The 21,070-nt window shown below is 43.6% G+C and overlaps 1 protein-coding gene across 5 annotated transcripts in view; it reads left to right on the plus strand.

Moving 5' to 3' along the window:
* Nucleotides 1-21,070, plus strand: part of DENND1A (DENN domain containing 1A) — a 281,962-nt gene that overhangs the window by 86,669 nt on the left and 174,223 nt on the right. For all 5 annotated transcript variants that reach the window (XM_081179677.1, XM_081179679.1, XM_081179678.1 and 2 more), the window contains exon 4: nucleotides 13,728-13,777. In XM_081179677.1, the coding sequence (XP_081035803.1) occupies nucleotides 13,728-13,777 (50 nt within the window). The remainder of the gene's footprint in view (nucleotides 1-13,727; nucleotides 13,778-21,070) is intronic.

Here is a 21,070-nt window from a genome sequence, read left to right on the forward strand (position 1 = left end):
GAATGTAGGCAGGCAAATTTTCCCCCAGTCTCCTGCCTGAATCTTGATTTTCCCTAAGGCCAGGCTGTTAATCCAGTGGTAGAACTGGGCTGCCATACTCTAGGCCTACTGCTTTCTCTTTGACTTGGATAGCGGGATCCTCAAGTGCACGATGGGTTTGTGTACTCTGTTTCCCTTCCACCTGTCAGTTCCCTCAAGTTATGCTGCTCTCCTCCTTTCAATCCTCTTTACTAATTGAATCAGCTACCCTGAGTGGCAAAGGAAGAATTAAGATATTTACTCTTCCTTGACCCGATGGTGGGCTTCCTTTTTCTCTTTGCTGTTCTAGCAATTACTTGGCATTTACATTACAGTAATTCCCTGAGCCCACAATTCTCTTCGTGCTGGGTTTTGTATGGACTGCGTGCACTTGGGAATCTTTCATTGGGATTCTTTTGTTGTGAAAGAAAGAAAAAACTGGCAAAGTAAACAAATACATAGAGTGGCAGCTCCGGTTCTCGTGAGGAGTAGCGGGCTATTCAGTGCGCTCAGCTTTTTCTTATTGTGTGTTGAATTCATAAAATAGTGTGTGTAGACTGACACCTTATCAGCTTAGAGGATTTGCTGTGGAAAGTTGCCAAGATGCAAATCAAGTTGTGGTAACACACACCCTTTTTGTGCAGAAGGTATTAGGTTTAGATCTTGGTGTCTCTAGCAGGTGACAAGAAAGACATTTCTCTGCCCGAGAACCACTGCCAGTTCGTAAAGGGCTACTCTGACCCTGGTATAAGGCAGGTTTGCATGCTCCATCACAATTCTCCTGACAATATCTCTTTTGATACTATGCATTTTTGAAGTATTTGGTAAACTGGCCTCTTAGCTTTTAATCGGTAGCAAAAAAATGTTGGCCATCCGTTTAAAAGACGTGTGCCTTGCCTGTTTCTGTGCAAAGGGATGGTCGGCTTCCTCCTCTTTCAGTAAACTTGTCCTTTGCAAGGCTCTCCAGTGTTTCGCTTGAATAACATGTCTAAACTATACAGTACAGATTCCTTATTTTAGCACTAAGACTTACAAAGGCTTCTTTTAGCAGCCTTTAATTTTGTACTTATGTATGGGAGATAGCCTGTGGCTGTGATATCTACTGTGGATCTGCAGTTGTTTGGGGATGAAAGAAGGCAGCAGCTGGAAACTCGGTAGCTACATCTAGCCATCTACCTCAAGAAGGCCTTGATTTTCCAGTTTATCTAAACAAGCTCGACTAATCCCAACTATCTGGGGGGATCCACTGTCAAAACAAGCAGCATGGCCCTAAGGCAAACACAACCATACAGAAATGAAGGCTGGGACTTCTAATACTCCAACGACTGCCTATTGGAGGCCTTTTCTGCTTTTTCTGAGAGACTGTAGGAGAGAGGTAGCATTTGCATAATGCCTTTTTATTGGGAACTTTTGGAAAGCTGACAGAGGTCCAGCTTATAGCTCTCAACCACAATGCAGAGTCTATAGGAGAATCCTTGAATGACCTAACCATATTGGGAAAGGGGGAGGGGGATGAAAGCGCCTTAGTACAGCCAAGGGAGGCGGGCAGGAGGGGGGCCGTGGCAAGAGAGGAAAGGGGGGTTTGCTGCATTGTCTAACATCTGCTCTCCTTCTCGTTAGTTTTGTTCTTTGCTATTCTATGTGGACTTTGGAGAAACCTAAGACAGCCAAACACGGATCCTATAATCTTCCTTCTGAATATTTATGCAAGGAGCCAGCCTCTAAGCTGCCCTTCGCATCTTCCTTTCTCCCTACTCCCATTTTCATGCTTTCAAATGAGGCCAACTTTTCAAAAGCTTAAATAACTGTTTGTGGATGTTTATAAAAAAGATTTGCATTAATTTGGTTTTATCTGGCAGTTCAGTGTTATTATCTATATCTATATCATCAATATATCTATATCTACATCTACATCTACATCTACATCTATCTGTCATCTATCACACACACACACACGGTGGCATGGAGGAGGTGGGGAGCAGGATTCTCACCTGAAGGAAGCAGGATTGTTGATTAAGAGGGTGCAGTTTATTGTGATATTTAGCGAGCTTGCCCTTGAGAGGCCAAATGATGATTTTTGGGAATCGTTATTCCTCATTGCTTGGTATAACGGGAATCTTCTGAAGACTAGTTTCCAGGAGGATTTGAATACCTGCAGGAAACGTTCCCAAACTTTCTCTGCATTGCAGAGTTAGAAGATAAAATGACAATAGCTTGTGTTTTGAAATGCAAGGGTACCTAGTACATACCGTATTTTTTGCACCATAACACTCACTTTTTTCCTCCTAAAAAGTAAGGGGAAATGTCTGTGCGTGTTATGGAGGGAATGCCTACGGGTGGCATGCCTACGGATTTTCCTCCTCTAAAAACTATGGGCGTGTTATGGTCGGGTGCGTGTTATAGAGCGAAAAATACGGCACTTTTTTCTCAGCTCATTTAAAGCTGCTTTGTTGCCTATACTGAAGGTGATATTCCTAGGTACTTGGAGAAGACCAATTGAAATTAAAGTTACCTAAGAGCTTACTCTATTCTGAACTTAAAAATGGAAAGCGTGATGCTGGTGGTCAACAAAAGAGGTTTAAAGACTCTCTCAAGGCAAATCTTAAAAAATGTTATATCAACACTGACAGCTGGGAAACTCTGGTCTGTGAGCGCTCCAAAGGTGTCATGGGTTTTGAAGACACTTGAACTCAGGATGAAAGGGAGAAATGCGCCAAGAGGAAGAAACCCTCACTGTGATCAACTCCTGCCCGGAAACCTATGTCCCCACTGTGGAAGGGTGTGTGGATCCAGAATTGGCCTCCACAGTTGCTTAGGGACTCACTTTTAAAACTGTGTTTATGGAAGACAATCTTACTTGGCCACGAGTGATCGCCAAAGAAGACCACGCCGTCAAAATCAACTTGCTCAGTACATTTAGCACTCTTGCATATTTTGTGGGTGCTGTTTTATTTATTCAGAGTATTTATAAGCTGCTTTTTATTTGTAAAGGAAAGGTGTAGTGTAAGACACTATGAGGACAAACGCATACATAGATTTAATCATCTCAGTGGTTCTTTCCCTGTAATTTGGTCTATAAACTGGGACTAAAGGAATCTGAACTTTCAGCTTTCCATTGTGTGTATGTATTTTCAGCGCAGCATTAATTATTATTTATTAAATTTGAATTTAATTTTTTATTAGTGCTACCGAGAAAGTCTGAATTTCAAAATTATGTTTGAATTAAGTTAGCATAATGTTTTATGTCTGTGTTTAAATTCTGTATGGCTGAGAGAGAGGTTCCCTTTCCCCTCTCTTTGCATGTGAATGCCATTAAAGGAACAAGCCGGAGCTATTTTTTTTCCTCTGGCACAATTTTTTCCTATCACATCTGCTAGGTCTGTGTCCCAGGAGGAGAAGCACAGAGCAGTGAATTCAACCCAGGCCCATTATCTCCTGCTTTTGCCTATGTTGTATAAGGAGCAGGACCTCTGGGAGGCTGGGACTTTCCTCCTGTGTAACGTCCAAGCCAGATTTGAAGGGTTGGTGGCCTTAGGGGTGGATTTGACGAAACAGGCACAATCAAGTTAAAAAAAAGTCAGGGGTTATCGAAACTGATAATGAACAGGCTTCTCTCCCCACCCTGCTTACCAGACAGTAAATAGTTCCCCATCGGTGTGCTACTTTTGAATTTCTGATTTTAAATCCATACATCTCTTACTTTGCTTACAAAACTTCCCCCTATATTTTGAGATTCTTTCTCCCCATGTGGGGCAATTGAGCCTTTCCACTAAAAGTATTTCCATTGCCCTTTACTTAGCTTCTCATTGCTCCTGCAAGCAAGATGAAATATGTGTGCCAGTGTTCTCCCTCTGCGTTGCTCTAATTGTGCACAAAGTTAAAAGCTCAATAGTTTGGGGGACAGTCAGCAAGCAACTTTTGTTTATTAGAATACCATGTTTCTGAAGCATTGTTTTTAAATAGCCTTATTTTCAGCTGCAAATAACAGGGAAGAACTATGGCCTGCTTTCATTAAAAACAGCAACAGCTCCTTAACACAACGGGGCTGCCCAAATAACTCTCTTGTTTCATAATCTGCTTCTTATATATCCACTTTGTCACAAAGCCATCCCTTTTTATACGTTGTTCATAACTGAGCGATTTACTGTTTGACTGGTGTCTTTTCACAGAAGGAAAGTGTCTGGGTCCGCCCCACAACCAGCGGGTTCTCTGACTGAGCTGCCTCTTCACACTCTCTAGGGATGACTTTTGCCACTCCCTGCCTTGCCAGTCCAGTTGCAGCTTCAAGCAGTTTTCCTTTCTGTGAAACTCCTCAGCTTCTCCTAAAGTGGATTAGATCGTCCATTCATGGGGGAGCAAGTTTCCTCCTCATTGACAATTTCTCCATAGACGTTGTCTTTGAGCAAGCTCCTACGTTATGAAAGCTTGAGGAACCTGGGCCAGCATGGCGTGATGCCAGCCAACCATCTCGAGGGCAGTCTGCATGTTTATATCTTTCCATGACCCCCAGGTTTCCTCTTCACAGTTAAGTTTGCCTGAAATCAGATTGGAAGCTGGCCCTGGAGGCCCCCTTTAAAACACCAGCGCAGCTGTACAGGCAAGAGAGAGGGCTCAAAAGGACTGCTGGTCTCCCACAGCAGCCTTATTTTGAAGTTTTACATTTAGGGGCACATCTGATGTTATCAAGCAAAGGGAATTGTGTTGTGATTTTGTAAACTGCCCCTGAACTGAAGCAGATGAAGAGTGGAGTGTAAATATTTTAAATATACAAATGATTGGAATAAAGGCTCCTTAGACACTTGTGTTGAACTTGGGGACTTCTAGGAGTGCAGGAAATTACTTTATGCAAGCCCAGTCTTGCCTGTTGGCTAAGGCAGTGGTGGAGGGTTTTTCCAAGCTCTGCCCCTTCATCCTTCCTCCTTCTCCTCTAAACTGGATATGCCATGGGTTGGAACTGGGCAAAGCACATGTCCTGCCACTTGGCTCTGGTTCTATTCACTTTCCTCTCCATCTGATTCTGCCCCTGTATCAGATTTGTGGTCTTGTTAACAGTCTTAATTTAAAGACGAGTCAGTGCACCCTTAGTCACAACCACCCAGCTTATTTGCCCAGAGGATGAGCAATATGAGCAGTAGGCATTTGTTGAAAGTCCCATGTCCTGGGTCCCATCCACTGAAATAATTGGTAGTGAGCTGTGGTTATGCAGAGATGAGAGAAATGTGTACCACCAAGTGTTGCTGTTGTGTTGCGTTGGGGTGCTCATGGTGCAGGTTGTATTGTCGAGTTCCAACACTGAAAACAGCTTTTGGGATTGAGCCCTGGAAGCTTTGGGCTGCCATCTTGTTAGCTAGTTGCTCTTCAAACAGAATGTCTTCCTCCTCAAAACTATTGGTAGCCATTGCCCTGCTGGTAAACAGCACAGGACCCCCTTGGGGGGGGATTTGCTTTGCTTTAGAAAAAACTTCTTTTGTTCTTATTGCTAACAATGGATTTCCAAAGGGCAGAGAAAGGAGTCAGGTGAGGAGTTGTTTTCTTAGATCAGTAAGAGAGAGTTTTTGAGTGTGTGAGTGTCTCGAGGGAAAACCGCAACAGGAAGGATTGGAGTGTGGGGAGAGAGACAGAATGTGACCCGTATAGTCGTTCGTGGAGCTGCTCGAAAAATGTGAGTTCTGCCCCAAGGGAGAGTAAGGGACTGGGTGGGCACGGGAAACAGGAACAGATAGGTGGTGTTGGAGGGTTAGGCTTGAGCTAGCCTTTCTTTCGGCTTCTCTGGCATTCACCGCCATATGCTTCTTTAACTATAATACTAGATTGTAAAGTTAAATTCTGAGCCTCTGGGAGACCAGGGTTCAAATCCCCCACCAGCTTACTGGGCGACCTCGGGCCAGTTACTCACTCTCAGCCTAACCTACTTCACAGGGTGGTTGCTGTGAGGATAAAATGCGGAGGAGGAGGAGGAGAGTGGCGCATGCCACCGTGAGCTCCTTGGCGGAGGGCTGGGTATAAATGAAATAAACAATAAAATAAAATATTCTGGGTAGACGGTTAGGCCTGAATATGTGAAACTTTGTTCAGTTCTCCACTCAGTTCTGAAATGGGTTGGGGGAACCTTTAGTGTGTCTCTATCTCTCTTGTCTCTCTCATCTATTCCACTGGGTGTGTGAATGATGCTTGGCCTCCCCTTGGAATAACAACAACAAAACAAAACAAAACAAAACAACAATAGCAGCAAATTCCTGCCTCAAATTCCTTGGGCTGTAAAAGTGAGTAAGTAATGAGTTGTTTCTTGGTGCCTCTGTCTGTGGTGGCCGGAGTGGGGCAGTCCCTCCCCAAGGCTGCCCCCTTCTCCCTTGGCTACTTTACAACACAAGGGAACTGCCTTGCTGCCTTTGTGACTCATTTATTTTGAAAACTTTGGTGTTGAAACCAAACTTAATCAATGAGTGCTGTGTTGTCGCCAATAAGTTACACATTTTGCTGGATCGATGAAGAGGGATTTTAAAAAGCCCATGTGGGGTTTATAATGTCAGCAGTATTTTCATTATGAAAAGAATGGGAGTTGGGGGGGCCTTGTCTGAGCCAGGTGGCAAATGTCCTGGAGCCAGCGGTGAGGCGCTTTCCTGGGACCCCCAAGGGACGCGGTTCATGCCCTGCGCTTTAACGGCAGGGACTGGCTGATATGGATTCACTCTCTTTCTCCTTTAATGCTCATTAAAATGTTAAAAATCAAACTGCATACAAAAAGATTTGTGAAAATACAAACTTGGAGATTGATCCAGAAAGCAGGCACACTCTGCCCTTGGGACCCTGAGCAGCAGCTACCGAGGTGATTTGCATCTTCTCAGCTGCGTCCCCCTCCGTCTTGGTTCCTGGGCTTTGTGTATGTGTCTGTGCTCCCCCCCCCCAACCCCCAACTCTCTCTCTCTCTCTCTCTCTCTCTCTCTCTCTCTCTCACACACACACACACACACACACACACACACTCACACACACACACACACACACACACACACGATGGTGGAGAAAAAGGGGGGGCGAGGGGAGGCATGTTCAGTTTTTGTCACATGGAGGCACCATGAATCAAAGCAAAAATGAATGTGATTTCTTGTTTCTATCTCCCTGAGGTTACCATAACAAAGCAAAGTTAGCTGTAGGAAAGGTGTGGGCATTGGCATGAGCCTTTGCTTCAGAAGAGAAGCTTGTGTACCTGCATGTACAAAGGTGGACCCTCAGTCCCCAAACAATGCAATGCAATGGGGTGGGATAATGAGTTTTTAAAAAGCACGCAGCTATGGAGTTTGTTTATTTATTACATTTTTCTTCCCAGGTGGCATACATGGTACCTGCTGACTTTGTCCTCACAACAACCCTGTGAGGTAGGTTAGGCTGAGAGTGAGTGCCTGGCCTGAGGTCACCCATTGAGCTTCATGACTGAGTTGGGATTTGGCAAACCAGGGTTCAACACTGTTAACCACGGCATCACCCTGGCTCTCTGTTGAAGGGCTTGTATGCAAATCTGTTGAGGAGGTGAAGGCGTGATGTGGGGGAGACTCCTGCTTTGGTAGCGCATGGCTCTTGTAGCCAGGTGTTATCACTGCACCTTGCCCAGTGCAGCTGGCAATGGTTCCAGGCCCCACATGCCCGCTCAGCGGCTTCATAATGAGTGAGTGGAGGGTATTATTAAATATGAACGTAGAGTTGGCATCACAGACTTGGGAGATGAGACCTACAGAGCGTATAGGTTGTGGTTTCTCATGTTCTCTTGGCACCATGTTTGGTTTGGCCCACCCTAAGCCATTTAAATTCTGTATCCCACCCACTTAGAAAAGCTCTGGCTGAGTAACACTCCCTGCCCCACAGAATAGCAGGAGCACAGCTGTGCTTACTCACTTGAAACGGTAGTCACGTGGTGCTCCACAGACCTAAAATATTTAATGGTGGTAGCTCTCCTTGTTGGAGCCGCTTTGTGCTAAAAGCAGTCAGGCTTAAAATGAGTGAACCTGAAGATACTTCATGCTAATCACCAACTTAACCTCCACCATCACCAGCCCAAATGAACACAATGACTTGGAGTGTTCCCATCTGATGTTCAGTCTGTGTTGAGTTTCTAGTGGCAGGAATTTCCAGAGCTGTAGAACAGCTGCTGACAGTGCGCCTTGATCTCAAATAGCACCGCTCTTCGGAAGAGAAGGTATATTGAGTTCTGTACTGCATGGGCTTAGGATTGATTTTGGAATTACATAGACAGTTAAATGAACAGTCCAAATCTCTGCCAATTTTGTTGACAGCAAGTAGGTGGGAATATCCATGCGCCTTGTTTTCCACATGTCCCTGCTTCCAAACCAGAAAGCCTCCCTTTGTGGCTTTGGGGATCAATTCCTGACATAGCTAAGATAGGATTGAATCAGCTCTGCACGGTTGCGACTAGGGCCGGTGCTCTCATCAGCCCCACTGGGCAGCCGCCTGGGGTGCAGACCTCAGAGAGCAGACGTTGTACTGACCTTTGAGGGGCATAGTTTTATTCAGATTAGCTTTTGTTGAATCTTACAAATTTCTGATAATATTTTACTTTTATTTTATATTCTGAAGAATATGGGAATGCTTGATTGCTTTTGCAAAATGTGGTATCCCGTGGTACAGCTGAAAAGTTGTACATAGCTAGCAACGGACATTTTTGGAGTTTGTAGAATATCTATCCCTTTTGATCTCATCATGAATGACCATTTGTGCAGTGTTGAAGATAAAAAAAAATTGGTTCACTATGTAGGAAAAGATACCCCAAATGAGCTTAAACAGCTTGTAGCAGGTGCTATAAAGCAGAAAATTATAGCACATGCAAATTAAGCCAAATACAACTCAGTTATTCTGGACTGCACACCTGACATTAGTCATATTGAACAAATGACAATGATTGTACGCTATGTTGATGTAATAAAACCATTAGATAATGAGATGTCTGAGCCTGATGTTATCGTAAGAGAACATTTTTGGGGATAAAGGAGACTACAAGTGCCTTTAGGACAGAAACTCTTCTTGGACAGCTTGAGCAAGTGGGATTACCATTTGAGAATCTGTGTGGTCAAGGTTATGATAATGGGAGTAACTTGAAGGGCAAAAAAAATTGCATACCAAAGAAAGTCCTGGACATAAACCCATGTGCCTTTTGTGTGCCCTGCAATGCACACTCTTTAAACTTGGTAGTCAATGATGCTGTTGTTGTCTGGAAGCAACTAGTTTCTTCAGTTTGGTTCAACAGATGTCTAATTATTTCTCTGCATTGACCCAGCATTGGCAAATTCTAACTAGCTGTGTTTAGCATAAATGTTAAGCCATTGAGTGAAACAAGATGGGAGAGTCAGATCGATTCTCTGAAACCACTGAGATATCATCTTGGTAGTATATATGATGCTTTAGTAGAGATCTTTGAAAACACAAGCCTAAAAGGTTTTTCTGGAAATATGTATTGAATTGAAGCTTGCTGTTGCAATTTGTAAGTTCAGGTTTGTGGTATTCCTTGTTACGTGGTACAGCACCCTTTTTTGAAGTCAGTCTTATAAGCAAGCTACGACAAAAGAAGGAAGCTGATAAAAATTCAGCTACCGGCCAGTTGCAAGTGACCAAGAATTACCTTGTGGGCTGCAGAGGTGATGAGGGGTTTTGACAGATGCTACTGAGATTGCAAAGAAACTAGAAATTCTCTCAACCTTCGAGGACAGAACAAGTTAGAGAAAGGAGAAAGAAAGGGTAGTTTGAGGATGAGGCCCAGGAAGAGACCTCAAGATCCAACACAGAAATTCAAAGTAGGTTTCTGCTATGCTGACTTAGACATGACCCTACAATCTATTGAATATATTCCCACAGCCACAGCAATGTGATTCCTTCTTTGGCTTCCTGTATGATACTTACAGTATCAACAAAAAATCTACCGAAGATGTACTGAAGGCTTGCAATGATTTGGAAAAATCATTGATGCACAATGGAAACAAAAGATACTGGTGCTGAAGGTCTGAGCAATAGCCCAATATTTCTGTTGCTCTAAGGATCCTTCTCACACTTCCAGTGTCAGTGGCAAGCAGTTTCTCAAAGCTCAAACATAAAAAAACTTAAATATGCTTAACAATGTTGAGAAAGAGACTAGTTCGCTTGGCAGCTACGTCAGTTAAACGTGCCCAAGCATAATCGTTTGACCTGAAGGAATTGGTGACAAAATTTGCAAAGGAAAAACTCAAAGAGACTTAAATTTGCAAGATTATTCAAAACGATTTATGTGCTAAAACATTTTCTTTTGTATTTCAGACAGATAATCAAAGTTGTATTCCTTATTCTTACAATTTAAAATAAACATAGCAGTTTAAACTTTTGTATTCTTCATTTTCTCTACAGGATGCCTGGTTTTGAAAATTGAAGTTAGCATTTTGGGGGTGTGCGTGCAAGGGATTAGCTTTGCCTAGGACACAAAATAGCCTGGCACAGACATTAGGGCTGGGCGAAGTGTCAATACACTGTCCAATTCTGGTTTGAAGTCTACCTTGTGGTCCTAATTTCGTAATATTTGACGTGGCAATGTACAGTGGACCCTTGGGTTACGTTACCTTCGGGTAACGTAACTTTCGGGTTGCGAACATGGCAAACCCGGAAGTCTATTCTTCCGAGATTCGCCGCGCACGCATGCACAGAAGCGGCACCTCTACTTAAGGATTTTTCGGGATATGTACGGACCCCTGGAACGAATTACATTCGTATCCAGAGGGTCCACTGTATTGTGAATCACAATGTGTGCATGTGCTATGCAAAAATCGCAATGTGGGAAAACATGAATTTGGTCATTGCTCCTCTACTCATTCCTGCTGCCCCTGTTGCTCTGCCACCTGCAGTGAACCTCAAGAGCAGGCCCTGAAGAAAGTCGCCTACCCGGGAACTTTCCTCTTGAGCTTCTAGTTTTAAGTGCAGGCGCCAGACTGGTAGGTGGTTGAGGGAGATGCTGGTCTTGCTGGGAACCCCTTTCCCCTTCCTTCCTCTTTCTTTGGGCTCCCTCTGCTGGCAGCGTCTGCCTGCGAGACCCTGACACCCAAGCCCTCTTGTGACCCTTGGAAGAAGAGGAAGCCTTTCCGCCTCGCCTCCCCAGAATACCAGTGCTGCTGCCAGGCTTGCTGGGAAGCCAGTGCTAGTTCCCTGGAAAAGTTAACTGGGATTATTTACTTCTGAGTTAAAGAAAATAAAAACACCTTGCCCTCTTGTTTTTGCCTCTTTCCTCCCTTCTCCCCTTCTCTCTCTCCTTCTCTTTGTCTGTGTGTCTCTCGTGTCTATTAGGGAACATTTTTTCAATTTACCTATGGTACTAATTACTCCTACAGCTTTACTTTTAGAGAAAATTACCCATACTATAAGACAACAGTTGTAGCAGTAGGCTAAAGGTAAGTAAGGAATTGTCAGTTTTAGGCCCCAGTTGCCAAGACATTCCCTCTTAGCCTCTACATATTGTGATTTTTTTATATATATAAATTTTTTTATTGGTTTTCCACAATTTATATAAACACAAACAATACACAATACAAACAGACAAACACATAAACAAACATGTATAATTTTAAATCCTTATTTCTTAAACCTTACTTCACCGACTTCCCCATACCTCCCCTTTCTGCATCCCAATTTCCAAATTAGTTTCAGCAAATCCTCCCCCTTAAGTTTATCTAATTTTCCCTTGTTCTTTTACTTAACCTTTTACAGCTGTAATCCCCTTTTTTCTATACGCTCAACATTTTAGCATTCATTGATTTTGCAATATTTCTTAAGATAAATTTTGAATTTCTTCCAATCTTCTTCCACCGTCTCTTTCCCTTGGTCTCGGATTCTGCCAGTCATTTCAGCCAGTCCCATATAGTCTATCACCTTCGTCTGCCATTCTTCCAGAGTGGGTAGATCCTGTGTCTTCCAATACTTTGCTACATATTGTGATGTTTAGCTGGTGATAGATCACAGTGTTGAAAACCAGACACTGCCCGGCCCTAACAGGCACTGGTTGTGATTCATTAAACCAAACCGTACCCAGCAGACAATCAACCTCATTTTCTCTTCTTCACTGTCTTCCTGGGACAGAGGGGTTGTTAAGCTCCTGGCAGGAATCCACATAGGTACTGAATTTTGTCTCACTTGTTGGTTTCCACAAGCATTAGACCTAGGATAAACCAAGCACTAAACTATTCCATTGTCTAAACAAGCTGTTCTGTGCTTTTAAAAGAGAAATTATAAAGCAACCCAGCCCTAGATTGTGCCCCTTAGGAAACACTCCTCTTTCTCTCTCCCTGGCCCTTTCTTCCCTTGGCTGTGCTCCATAACCTTTAATTTGGCAATACTGTACTACTCCTCTCCCCACTTTTTAAATAGGTGATGCAGTGTTGAGCAATTGAGCTTGAAAGCATATGAAGGAATGGGGCATGCTCAATTGAATTGTGTAGGAGGACCATGTTCTTGCCAGGAGAGTCAATATGTTTTCTGCTCCATTGAATGGGTGATTAGATTGATGTGGTTTATTTGTTAAATGATGGAAGTGGTTTTAAAAATAAATGAAGCACGAAGCATCACTTCTGCTAGCACAGATAATTTATTATTACTGGCCTGGAAAGTGCTTCGTTTTGTAAATTGATCATTAATTTTATCAAGTGTTTGTTTAATGTAGTTCCACTTAAAAAATCATCAAAAACCACTTGACTTATTCTTCATTCTTGAATATGTAAATATGTAGAGAATGGGCAACGTGATGTTGTTTTTATAAAAAGGACAATATTGAATGTTTTTACTTTTAAACACAGAGCTAGAGCTTCCCCGGTTCTTGTACTGTTCTGGGTAATTTTCCCTCGACGCGCTTTTGTGCTTGTGTACCTCACTTCCTGAACTACATTGAACAAAGAAGAACTTAATCTCTGTGATTCCTTTTAGAGGGATATTCAGAGAACAGATGGTCCTAAAGTGTTTTGTTTTCAAGATTTAAGAAATATACATATAGATGGAGTCTTAACTTCCTCCCCTCAGCCCTTACTTACATTATTGCATTGTATTATTCAGCTCACTGTCGTAAGTTACTGTGACTTGTAATTTTCTCCCGAAAGCAAACTTCTGCTAAGCCTTCTCTTAAAAACCTCCATGCTGCCTGTGACCCCCCCTGCAGTGTGGCGAGAGGGACAGTGTGCCTAGGATAGCTCCGGAGAGCCTTTGCTGGTTTTATTCTGTGCTGTGTTTGTTGGGAAGTCCTTTCCACTCCCAGCAGCCCTTGTTCCTAGGATACGAGCAAGTAATGTGCCAGGAGAGGAAATGCTGCCAGGCCAAAGAGCTGTCTTGGCCGGATGGTGTTCGCTGGTGTCCATATGGTCAGGTCGGAGCGTCTCCCCAGAGGCAAGTTAACGCACACTGGCTCAGCCACCTCCTTCCCTCCGGAGGTCCGCTGGAGGGCTCCTGCTGCCTGCCCATGTGTGAATCTTGATTAATTTTTCATTTTTAATGAAGTTTGATCATGTTTATTATTTCACATGATTGACTGCCTGGTACTCCTTCCATGTAATTGATAAAGCACATTTCTCTTCATCTGTCTCTTGTTTCTTCAGGGCAAAGTTATAAGATTGTGTTCTGTGGTTAATGTTAGATTTATTGGTCCCATTAGATGTATAAATTATCTCTCTCTTTTCTCTCTCTCTCTCCCTTTCTCTCCACAGGAAATTCTACAGACTCTGACCAAGTTCTGCTTCCCCTTCTATGTGGACAGGTAATGTTAGATTTCTGTACTTTACAAGAAGGGAAAAACAAAAACAAATAGCCCTCTGTCAATAAAACAGTTGCAGAGAATAAAAACCGCATCGTTCTTAATGCTTTTTCTCCCTGAACCTGATTTAAAACACCCAAGTGTAAATTACAGTGGCAACATCCTTTTTTCGAAGGATTTTTATAGGCACCATCAAAAAAGTTTAAATTTTACCATGCTTCGACCAACAGTCGTATCACTTTTCTTCTTGCTACTAATGAAGCTTTTAATGCCAAACTTAAAACTTCTGCTGATTTAATAGTTAGGCTCCTGTGCTTGACAACTTGCTGCATTTACAACCATGGTTATAGGTATTCTGCAAGTGTGAGTTGCTGTGACTATTTAATTTTGGAACTTCACTTTCTAGAGTTTCAAAAGTTTTGATTGGAGTAGTAAAAATATGTGTGCTGCCTCCCGCCCATGCACTCTCAATATCTAAATATCTGGATTTTGAACTGGGCTGAGCCAGAGCTACTTAGTGCCCTCCGCATCTGGTGGTTTTAGCCCTCAGTCTCATTGTTCTGCTGCTGCTGCTGCTCTTCTTGCCATCATTTGCCTTCCTGTTTGTCCTCACTGCCACATGACTTGGTTGGCGTTGCTATGCAATGCTCACGGGTGTCTGCAAACTAAAATCAGTGTGGGCCAATCCAGCCACTAGGCTTACATGGCGGTGCAGGCAATGAGGCTAAGGGCATTAAGGCCAAACAGAGGAGGAAAAATAGAAACCAGGACCAGACTCCAGGGAGGACAAAAAGGCTCTGAATAGCATTGGCAAGGTGAGTAATTCTTTTTCTTTTAATCATTCCGCAGTGCCAAATGTGCTAGTCAGGGGTGCCGTCTCCTAGGGGCTGAGCCCTTTTGTGCCCCCTTAATATTTTTTGGGAGAGGGGGCCAGCCTCCCCCAATGCTCAAAGGAAGTGCAGGAATCCAACCGCGAAGCTGAGCGCATCGCTGCTTCAGTGGTCAACTCCTCCTCCTCCTCCTCCTGCAGAGAGGAAGGAGCGGGGAACAGCTTCCAGCCAGTGGTGGCAGCAGCAGTGGCAGCAGCAGCCTCTGGCCATTTAACCCCCCTGGCTCCTCCTGACAGAGACAGCATGCACGCAGCGTTGGCCCATCCGTTCTCCTTTGGTGCTAGTTTTGGCATGAATATCCATATGAAATTCACCTGGAGAGCTCAGTGGTGGAGTGCAGCCTTTGCTGCAGAAAGTCCTACCTCCAGTGTCACCACTCAAATTGACCACATAGCCTGTGGTGGGAAAAGGCCCTCTCTGCCTGAGACCTTGAAGAGCTCCTTCTAGCCTGAGGAGGCCGTAGTGGGCTAACTGGACTGCCATCCAATTCACTGGAAGGGGGCTTCATATATTCATGGGGAATATTTGGGGCAGCTGTATTAGTACTAGCTGAATAGTTTGCCTGTGACCTCTTTGGGAACTCTTTTTCCTGAGCTAGGAATACTGAGATGATAGTGATGATAATATAGCTGATTCACTTATTTTTGCTTCTTAACGTGCCCCATTCTGGGCCAGGTAAGCACTTTCAAATCTCTAACCCAGCTACAGAAATGATAGCAAATACCAACCAAAAAGCAAAATTCTCTTTTGCCTTGTGTATTGGTATTTTCTTATGCTGCCTTTACCCCGGATGTGCCCAAGCAAGATGTCTCAAGATGAGCTCTGCCGAGCCTTTAGGGAAGGAAGCGAATTGCCAAGAGCACCTTCCTCCTGGGCTCTGCAGTGGATGGAAAGCATGGTCTTAAACCACACAACTGGTCTTCTAGTGCAAATATCTAGAAGAAGCAGATGCTCTTGCTGCCGACTTTTTAACAGCAGTATTTCGTCGTTCACTTGGTAGTAAATATTCACATCGTGTGAAGTGGTACCCCTGCCGCTCCCGGGCTCCCATCTCCTTAGACTTGCAGTAGCTAACGTCAAGAACTATTTTTGACCATAATCTAAATCTGATCTTAATCACAATCGTTCCAGAAACATGTTTTCCTCATTTCTGTGGAATTTGCATGGCATCTGCAGGGAGGAGGGTCTCCCCACCCCCACCCTTGAATAAATCATGATTATTTGCAATTCATACTTGTATTTTCCTCTGAGCATTTGTTCACCTATCATTTTTACCCCACAGGCCAGACTGAATATGTATCCAGGGGATAAATCAATATGTTCTTTATATATTTTTAAAAGCCAAAAATCCCTTTTAAAAAAACTAAGTAAAACTCTACTGACATGAGGATAAACACAGGAGTTGGGCATTTTAATAGCATCAGCCCATTCTCTCACTCACCCCAACCCTGTTTGCATAACTGGTTGATATTTTTTGTATATACAACACACACACACTTCTGCCGGGGCTTAATTTATGCTTTGAATGCTGTACTCAACTCAATTGTAATTTATGCTTTGAATGCTGGACTCAATTGTTGGAACAAGCGAAATAATGAAGAAAAGAGTGCCTCTGGTGGTGTGCAGAGTCCTTTGTGTCTGGGGACACAACAGAGCTACAGAGCTTTCATGTTAGTGTAGAAGGGGGCTCACAATAAGCGTCAGCTCCAGGACCTACCCCCTCCCCGTAGACATTAACCACTGGATTCCTTCCCTGCCCTGCAGATACACTGGTCTTCTGCTGAATTGCCTGTTTATCTGTGCAGCTTCTTCTTTTTAATAATATTTATTGAAAAAAGAATTTTTAAAATTACAAAGAAAAAAAAGACAAAATTACAGAGAAGAAAGACAAAAACAGAAAAAATAAAAAATAAAACCATCATTTTCAAATTCTTCACTTTCATTACCTTCTTTCCATGACCTCCTCCTCCTCCCATCTCCTGTATCTTGATTAATAATTGTCACAGCAAATCCTTTCCATAATTCATAATGTTCTGTCATTACATTACCTTGCTCTATTTTCATCTTATCTTATAAAAAACCTTAAAACTTAAATCTTATTTTTACCAGCTTCTCATAACCATTACCTTTTTACCTAATTCTTTAAACATTCTTACAAGAGCCAAGTAATTTCATTTCAACATTTTTGTAACGTTCATAAAACATTTCTGATGACAGAAAAAAAGAGAATAAAAACAATCCAATCTTCTTCCAGCGTCCCCTCCCCCCGGTCCCGGGATTGTCAGTCCTTTTTATCCCATTAGTCTGGCACATTAACCTGGTGATCTTATATCCGAGGCCTTCAAATCTCTTCCATGTCCCTTCCACAGTTCTTCTTCATACAGTATTTTCCTTTCACTCGTGGGAACTCCAGCTTAGTAGTGTTTTTGACCCTTTTCAACACATCAGCCCCTTTCTCATAGTCCAGACTAGACTCCATGTGGTATTTTAAAACATGTTTCAAATTCCCTCCAAGATTGGAAGTCCCAACAGCTCCAAACCTCTGACGGCCCATTGCCAGATTCGGAAAGTCCAAACATCCCTGCATAGGGGGGTCAGTCCAACCCCCCATTTCCAGCCAAACTTTGTCTTTCCAAATCTGGTTTTTTCCAAGTTCGTTTGTCAAATCCAAAGGCTCATTTTCCTGCTGGGCCAAAAGTCCCTCCATCCCTGGCGCCGAAGATTCAGCAAGGTCCTCTTCTTTCAGTTGTTCTGTCATGGCACGCTCCTGTTTTGGTCTTCTGACTTAACTGATCCAATAGGGCATTTATTTTACAGAAAGCACCCAACAGTGCTTCTGAAGGCATTGTCCTACAAGGTCACAAATCCTTTCCCACAGTTGTAATCAGTAACAGCTGCAAGTTCCCAGGATTTAGTTACAATTTCACAGTTCCCCTCTAGGGGGAAAAACTTCTGGTTGTTCTTTTCCTTGAAAACAATAGCAACAAAGTTTCTTTTTAAAGATATTTTGTCCATATATCTGCGCAGCTTCTTAAATAAAGAGACCCCAGTGGAAGAGGAATGTGGCAAAACCTCATGAATTTCTGTGGCAGGGCTTAGGGGTAGGGGAGTCTGATTCCATCCTCTCGCCACCATTTTGTTGCCGTTGCAACTTTAAAAGACTCATACCCTGGAAGCAGAAATGAGCTTTGTCAATTACTTCCCTACCTCTTCTTATGCGGATCTGAACAGCCCCAGGTTTATAACTCTGATTAAGACAATCAATTCTGGGCAGGTCCCTTTCTGGAAGGAAGCCAACATCTGTTTCTTGGCACAAGCTAAGGTGGATCTTGGGATGGAGTGAAAGGCTGAGAGGCCTTGGCGCTGGTGGAGAATTGTCATGCCTTCGAACATTGGCCTGCCCGCCCCACCCCATGTTCCTTTCATCTCAGTTTCACGATTCTTTGAACTTTTAATTGAATAAAAGAATAACTAGAGATAATGCTGTAATTTTGGCAAGCATTACCCAGAGATGGTCTTGGTGAAATAATCACTGTTTGCTCTGGGAAGGCCCCCCCCCTCCTTCTCTGCCTACCCTCAGTGCCCTTTCTTGGCTCACTCTGGGGGCTTCCCACAATTCCCGATGGCTTATCATAATAATAATAATAATAATTTATTTGTACCCAACCCACCTGACGGGGTTGCCCCTGCCACTCTGGGTGGCTCCCAGTTTTGCTATGCTCATCCTGTCCATCTCTTTTGGGTGGCCCAGCTGGAGTCCTTGCTGTTTTGCAGCTGTTTCATCATTCACAAAAAGGAATGGGTTTTTGACAAAGTCTCCCGTGATAGTCTTGCGAGGAAGCTGGTAAAATGTGGGTTGAACAAGGTAACTGATAGGTGGATTGGTAGCTGGTTGACTGACCAATCCCAGGGTACTCACAAATGGTTCCTTGTCATCCTGGTAAAAAGTGACAAGTGGGGATGGTGCAGGTGGTGATGGGAGCCGTGATGTGACTGGTAAGTTTGGGAATCTGTCTCTGGGCAAGGAGAGCTGAGTGAGGTTCCCGGGGGGTCGTCAGCTGCAGCTTGGCCTATGGCAGAGCAGTGAATGGTTGTGTTGTCTGGGGCCTGACTGCCTGGCCAGCAGGTTATTTTCTTGGCCTGCACAATGTTGACTTCCCTGCTTAGGGAATTCCTAGATGCTGGTTTTGCAGCTCCAGCTACCAGCACAGCGCTGAACCATAGAAGAGACTGTTCCTGCTCCCGTTCCTCAGGGATCATTGAACCAGAGGTTCTCACTTGTGGAAAAGGGAGACTCAGATTTATCTTAGTGCCTTAGCAAGTTAATGAAAACCAATCTCCTTTTGTCATAAAAGTTGTGCCTGCCTCATAAATGCTCTGGTTTTAATTGTGGACCAGCGTGGCATATGTCTCTCATCCTCTAACCTTCCTCTTACTAAAATTAAGCATTGAATCACCATAGTAACCTTGCATCCACAGACAAAGTAGAATGGCCATTGGAGAGGGTCTTTGGAGATTCCTAGGCAGAGGCCTGGCATTGAAAGCATTGCTTGTTTGTTCTCCCTTTCTGTACTGCTGGGACCTTCTCTGCCGCCTTCTCATTCTTAGGCTCCCGTTTTCTCATCTGGAGAAGACATGGCCTTTTGCCCCAGCTGTTCACAGGATTCCCATGTTGGTGAGGATGCCTCCCTAGTTCCTGATTGCATTACTTGTAGGTCCAAGCTGCATTTTAATAATAGGGAACCTGGATCTCATCATAGGTTTTTACACTGCGAGAATGAGAGAGAATTAGGAGCTTGAATTCAGAAGGGTGTTTACCTGGCCCAATCCCCTGCTGAGAGCTCTTTATGCCTGCCAGTTTCAAAGCCCAGACCCAAGGAGAGAGCAGTTGCTTTGCAGAAAAGTGCCCACAGAATGTAGTGCTCTAGACATTTCATAAGGTGTCTAGCAGGCAGTACTTATCCACCCTTACAACCTCTGGTGTAAGGGTGATGCTGGGTTTGACCCTGATCTTTCTGCAGATGGTGTGCCAAGGCAGGCAGAGAGACTAGTATAATGTCATCCTATAGGTTTTTACATGAAGAGGATTCGTGCACCAGATTCCTTAGTCTCGGCCCTTCTGCTTTCCCTATAGTTTATTTTTTTACGCCCATATTACATTTTGGCAAATGGAAGTTCTGAGACAATCTTGGTTTGCAAACCTTCAAAAGTGGGTTGAGCAATTAGACATGCCTCCTAATGGGTATAAGGTAACCCAGGTTGAAGAATAAACAGTGTGCCACCATAAATTTATTTACAAATGCAGCAGTTAGCAAGACAACTGTATGAATGAACGGAGAGTTACTCCATGCATCAGAAAAGCTGTTGTTGTGCAGTTTCCACAAGAAAGAGACTTCAAGGCTACTGGTTCAATTTCAGCTTAGCCACATATCTTCCAGGTGGCCTTAGACTAGCTGGTCACTCTTGAAGCCTCAGCCCCCTGCTTCTATGGGGATAATATTTCTGACCTAACCCTTAATGGAGATGCACTGAGGATTTCTTGAAAATAAGTATAGAGCACTTTGAATGCTGAAAGTGCTCTATACATGCTAAGTATTGTTAGCCTTTGGCCTTCTTAAAGAATGATCCAGTCCTCTGCTTTGTCTCTGAGTCATGCCTGATTGTTCTGTAGGAGTGAGCCCAGGATCACAAGCCTGCAATTTGCCTGTGTGTGATGTGGCATTCACAAAAACCTGGCAAAGCATAAAGAAATTAGACTGCATGTTATATACGTTTTTCCTCCTGTACTCCATTCTGGAAATTCATGCTTTAAGTAATAGGTTTCACACATGGTATAAAGCAAGCTGTTATTTATGAGAGAGGTATCAAGCTGCTAGCAGTAATATCCTTTACTAATTATAGTGTTGGGAAAGGAGGCTTTGTACCCCTGCTTTTAGCTTCTGGTGCCATTCTTCCCCCTGCTCTGCTTCGGTTTTTAGCCAGAGATGTATTTTTTAAAGAGTATTTGAGGAGTTGCTCCTACAGAGGTGAGCTCCTTTGCAAGGCAGGAGGGGGCCCACCATTGTCAAACAATATTGTTGCATTGTTTGCTCTCTTGTAGGCAAAGCAAATGAGCACCTTGCCGCAGAGTGCAAGTTGATCATAACTTTCAGAAAAGGCCCAGATGTGAACCGTGTTATCAAGATTGTTCCTTGGTGTGTGGGATGTGCTTTGGAGCAATTGTGCAGAGAGGGCGAGCTTTGGTGAAGAGCAGTCTTGCTGCTACAGCACCTCTTGGAGGAGGACTCTGGAGAGATCAGCATTCAGGCACAATTCAAAGGAAAGCCGGCACCTTTTTGTTAGGGCATATTCTGTGCTCCCATTTAATTTTTCCCCCTTTTGTCCCTGGAATACAGTAGTTTATTTT

Source organism: Podarcis bocagei, assembly GCF_964188305.1.
Source record: "Podarcis bocagei genome assembly, chromosome: Z".
NCBI classification, from domain to species: domain Eukaryota; kingdom Metazoa; phylum Chordata; class Lepidosauria; order Squamata; family Lacertidae; genus Podarcis; species Podarcis bocagei.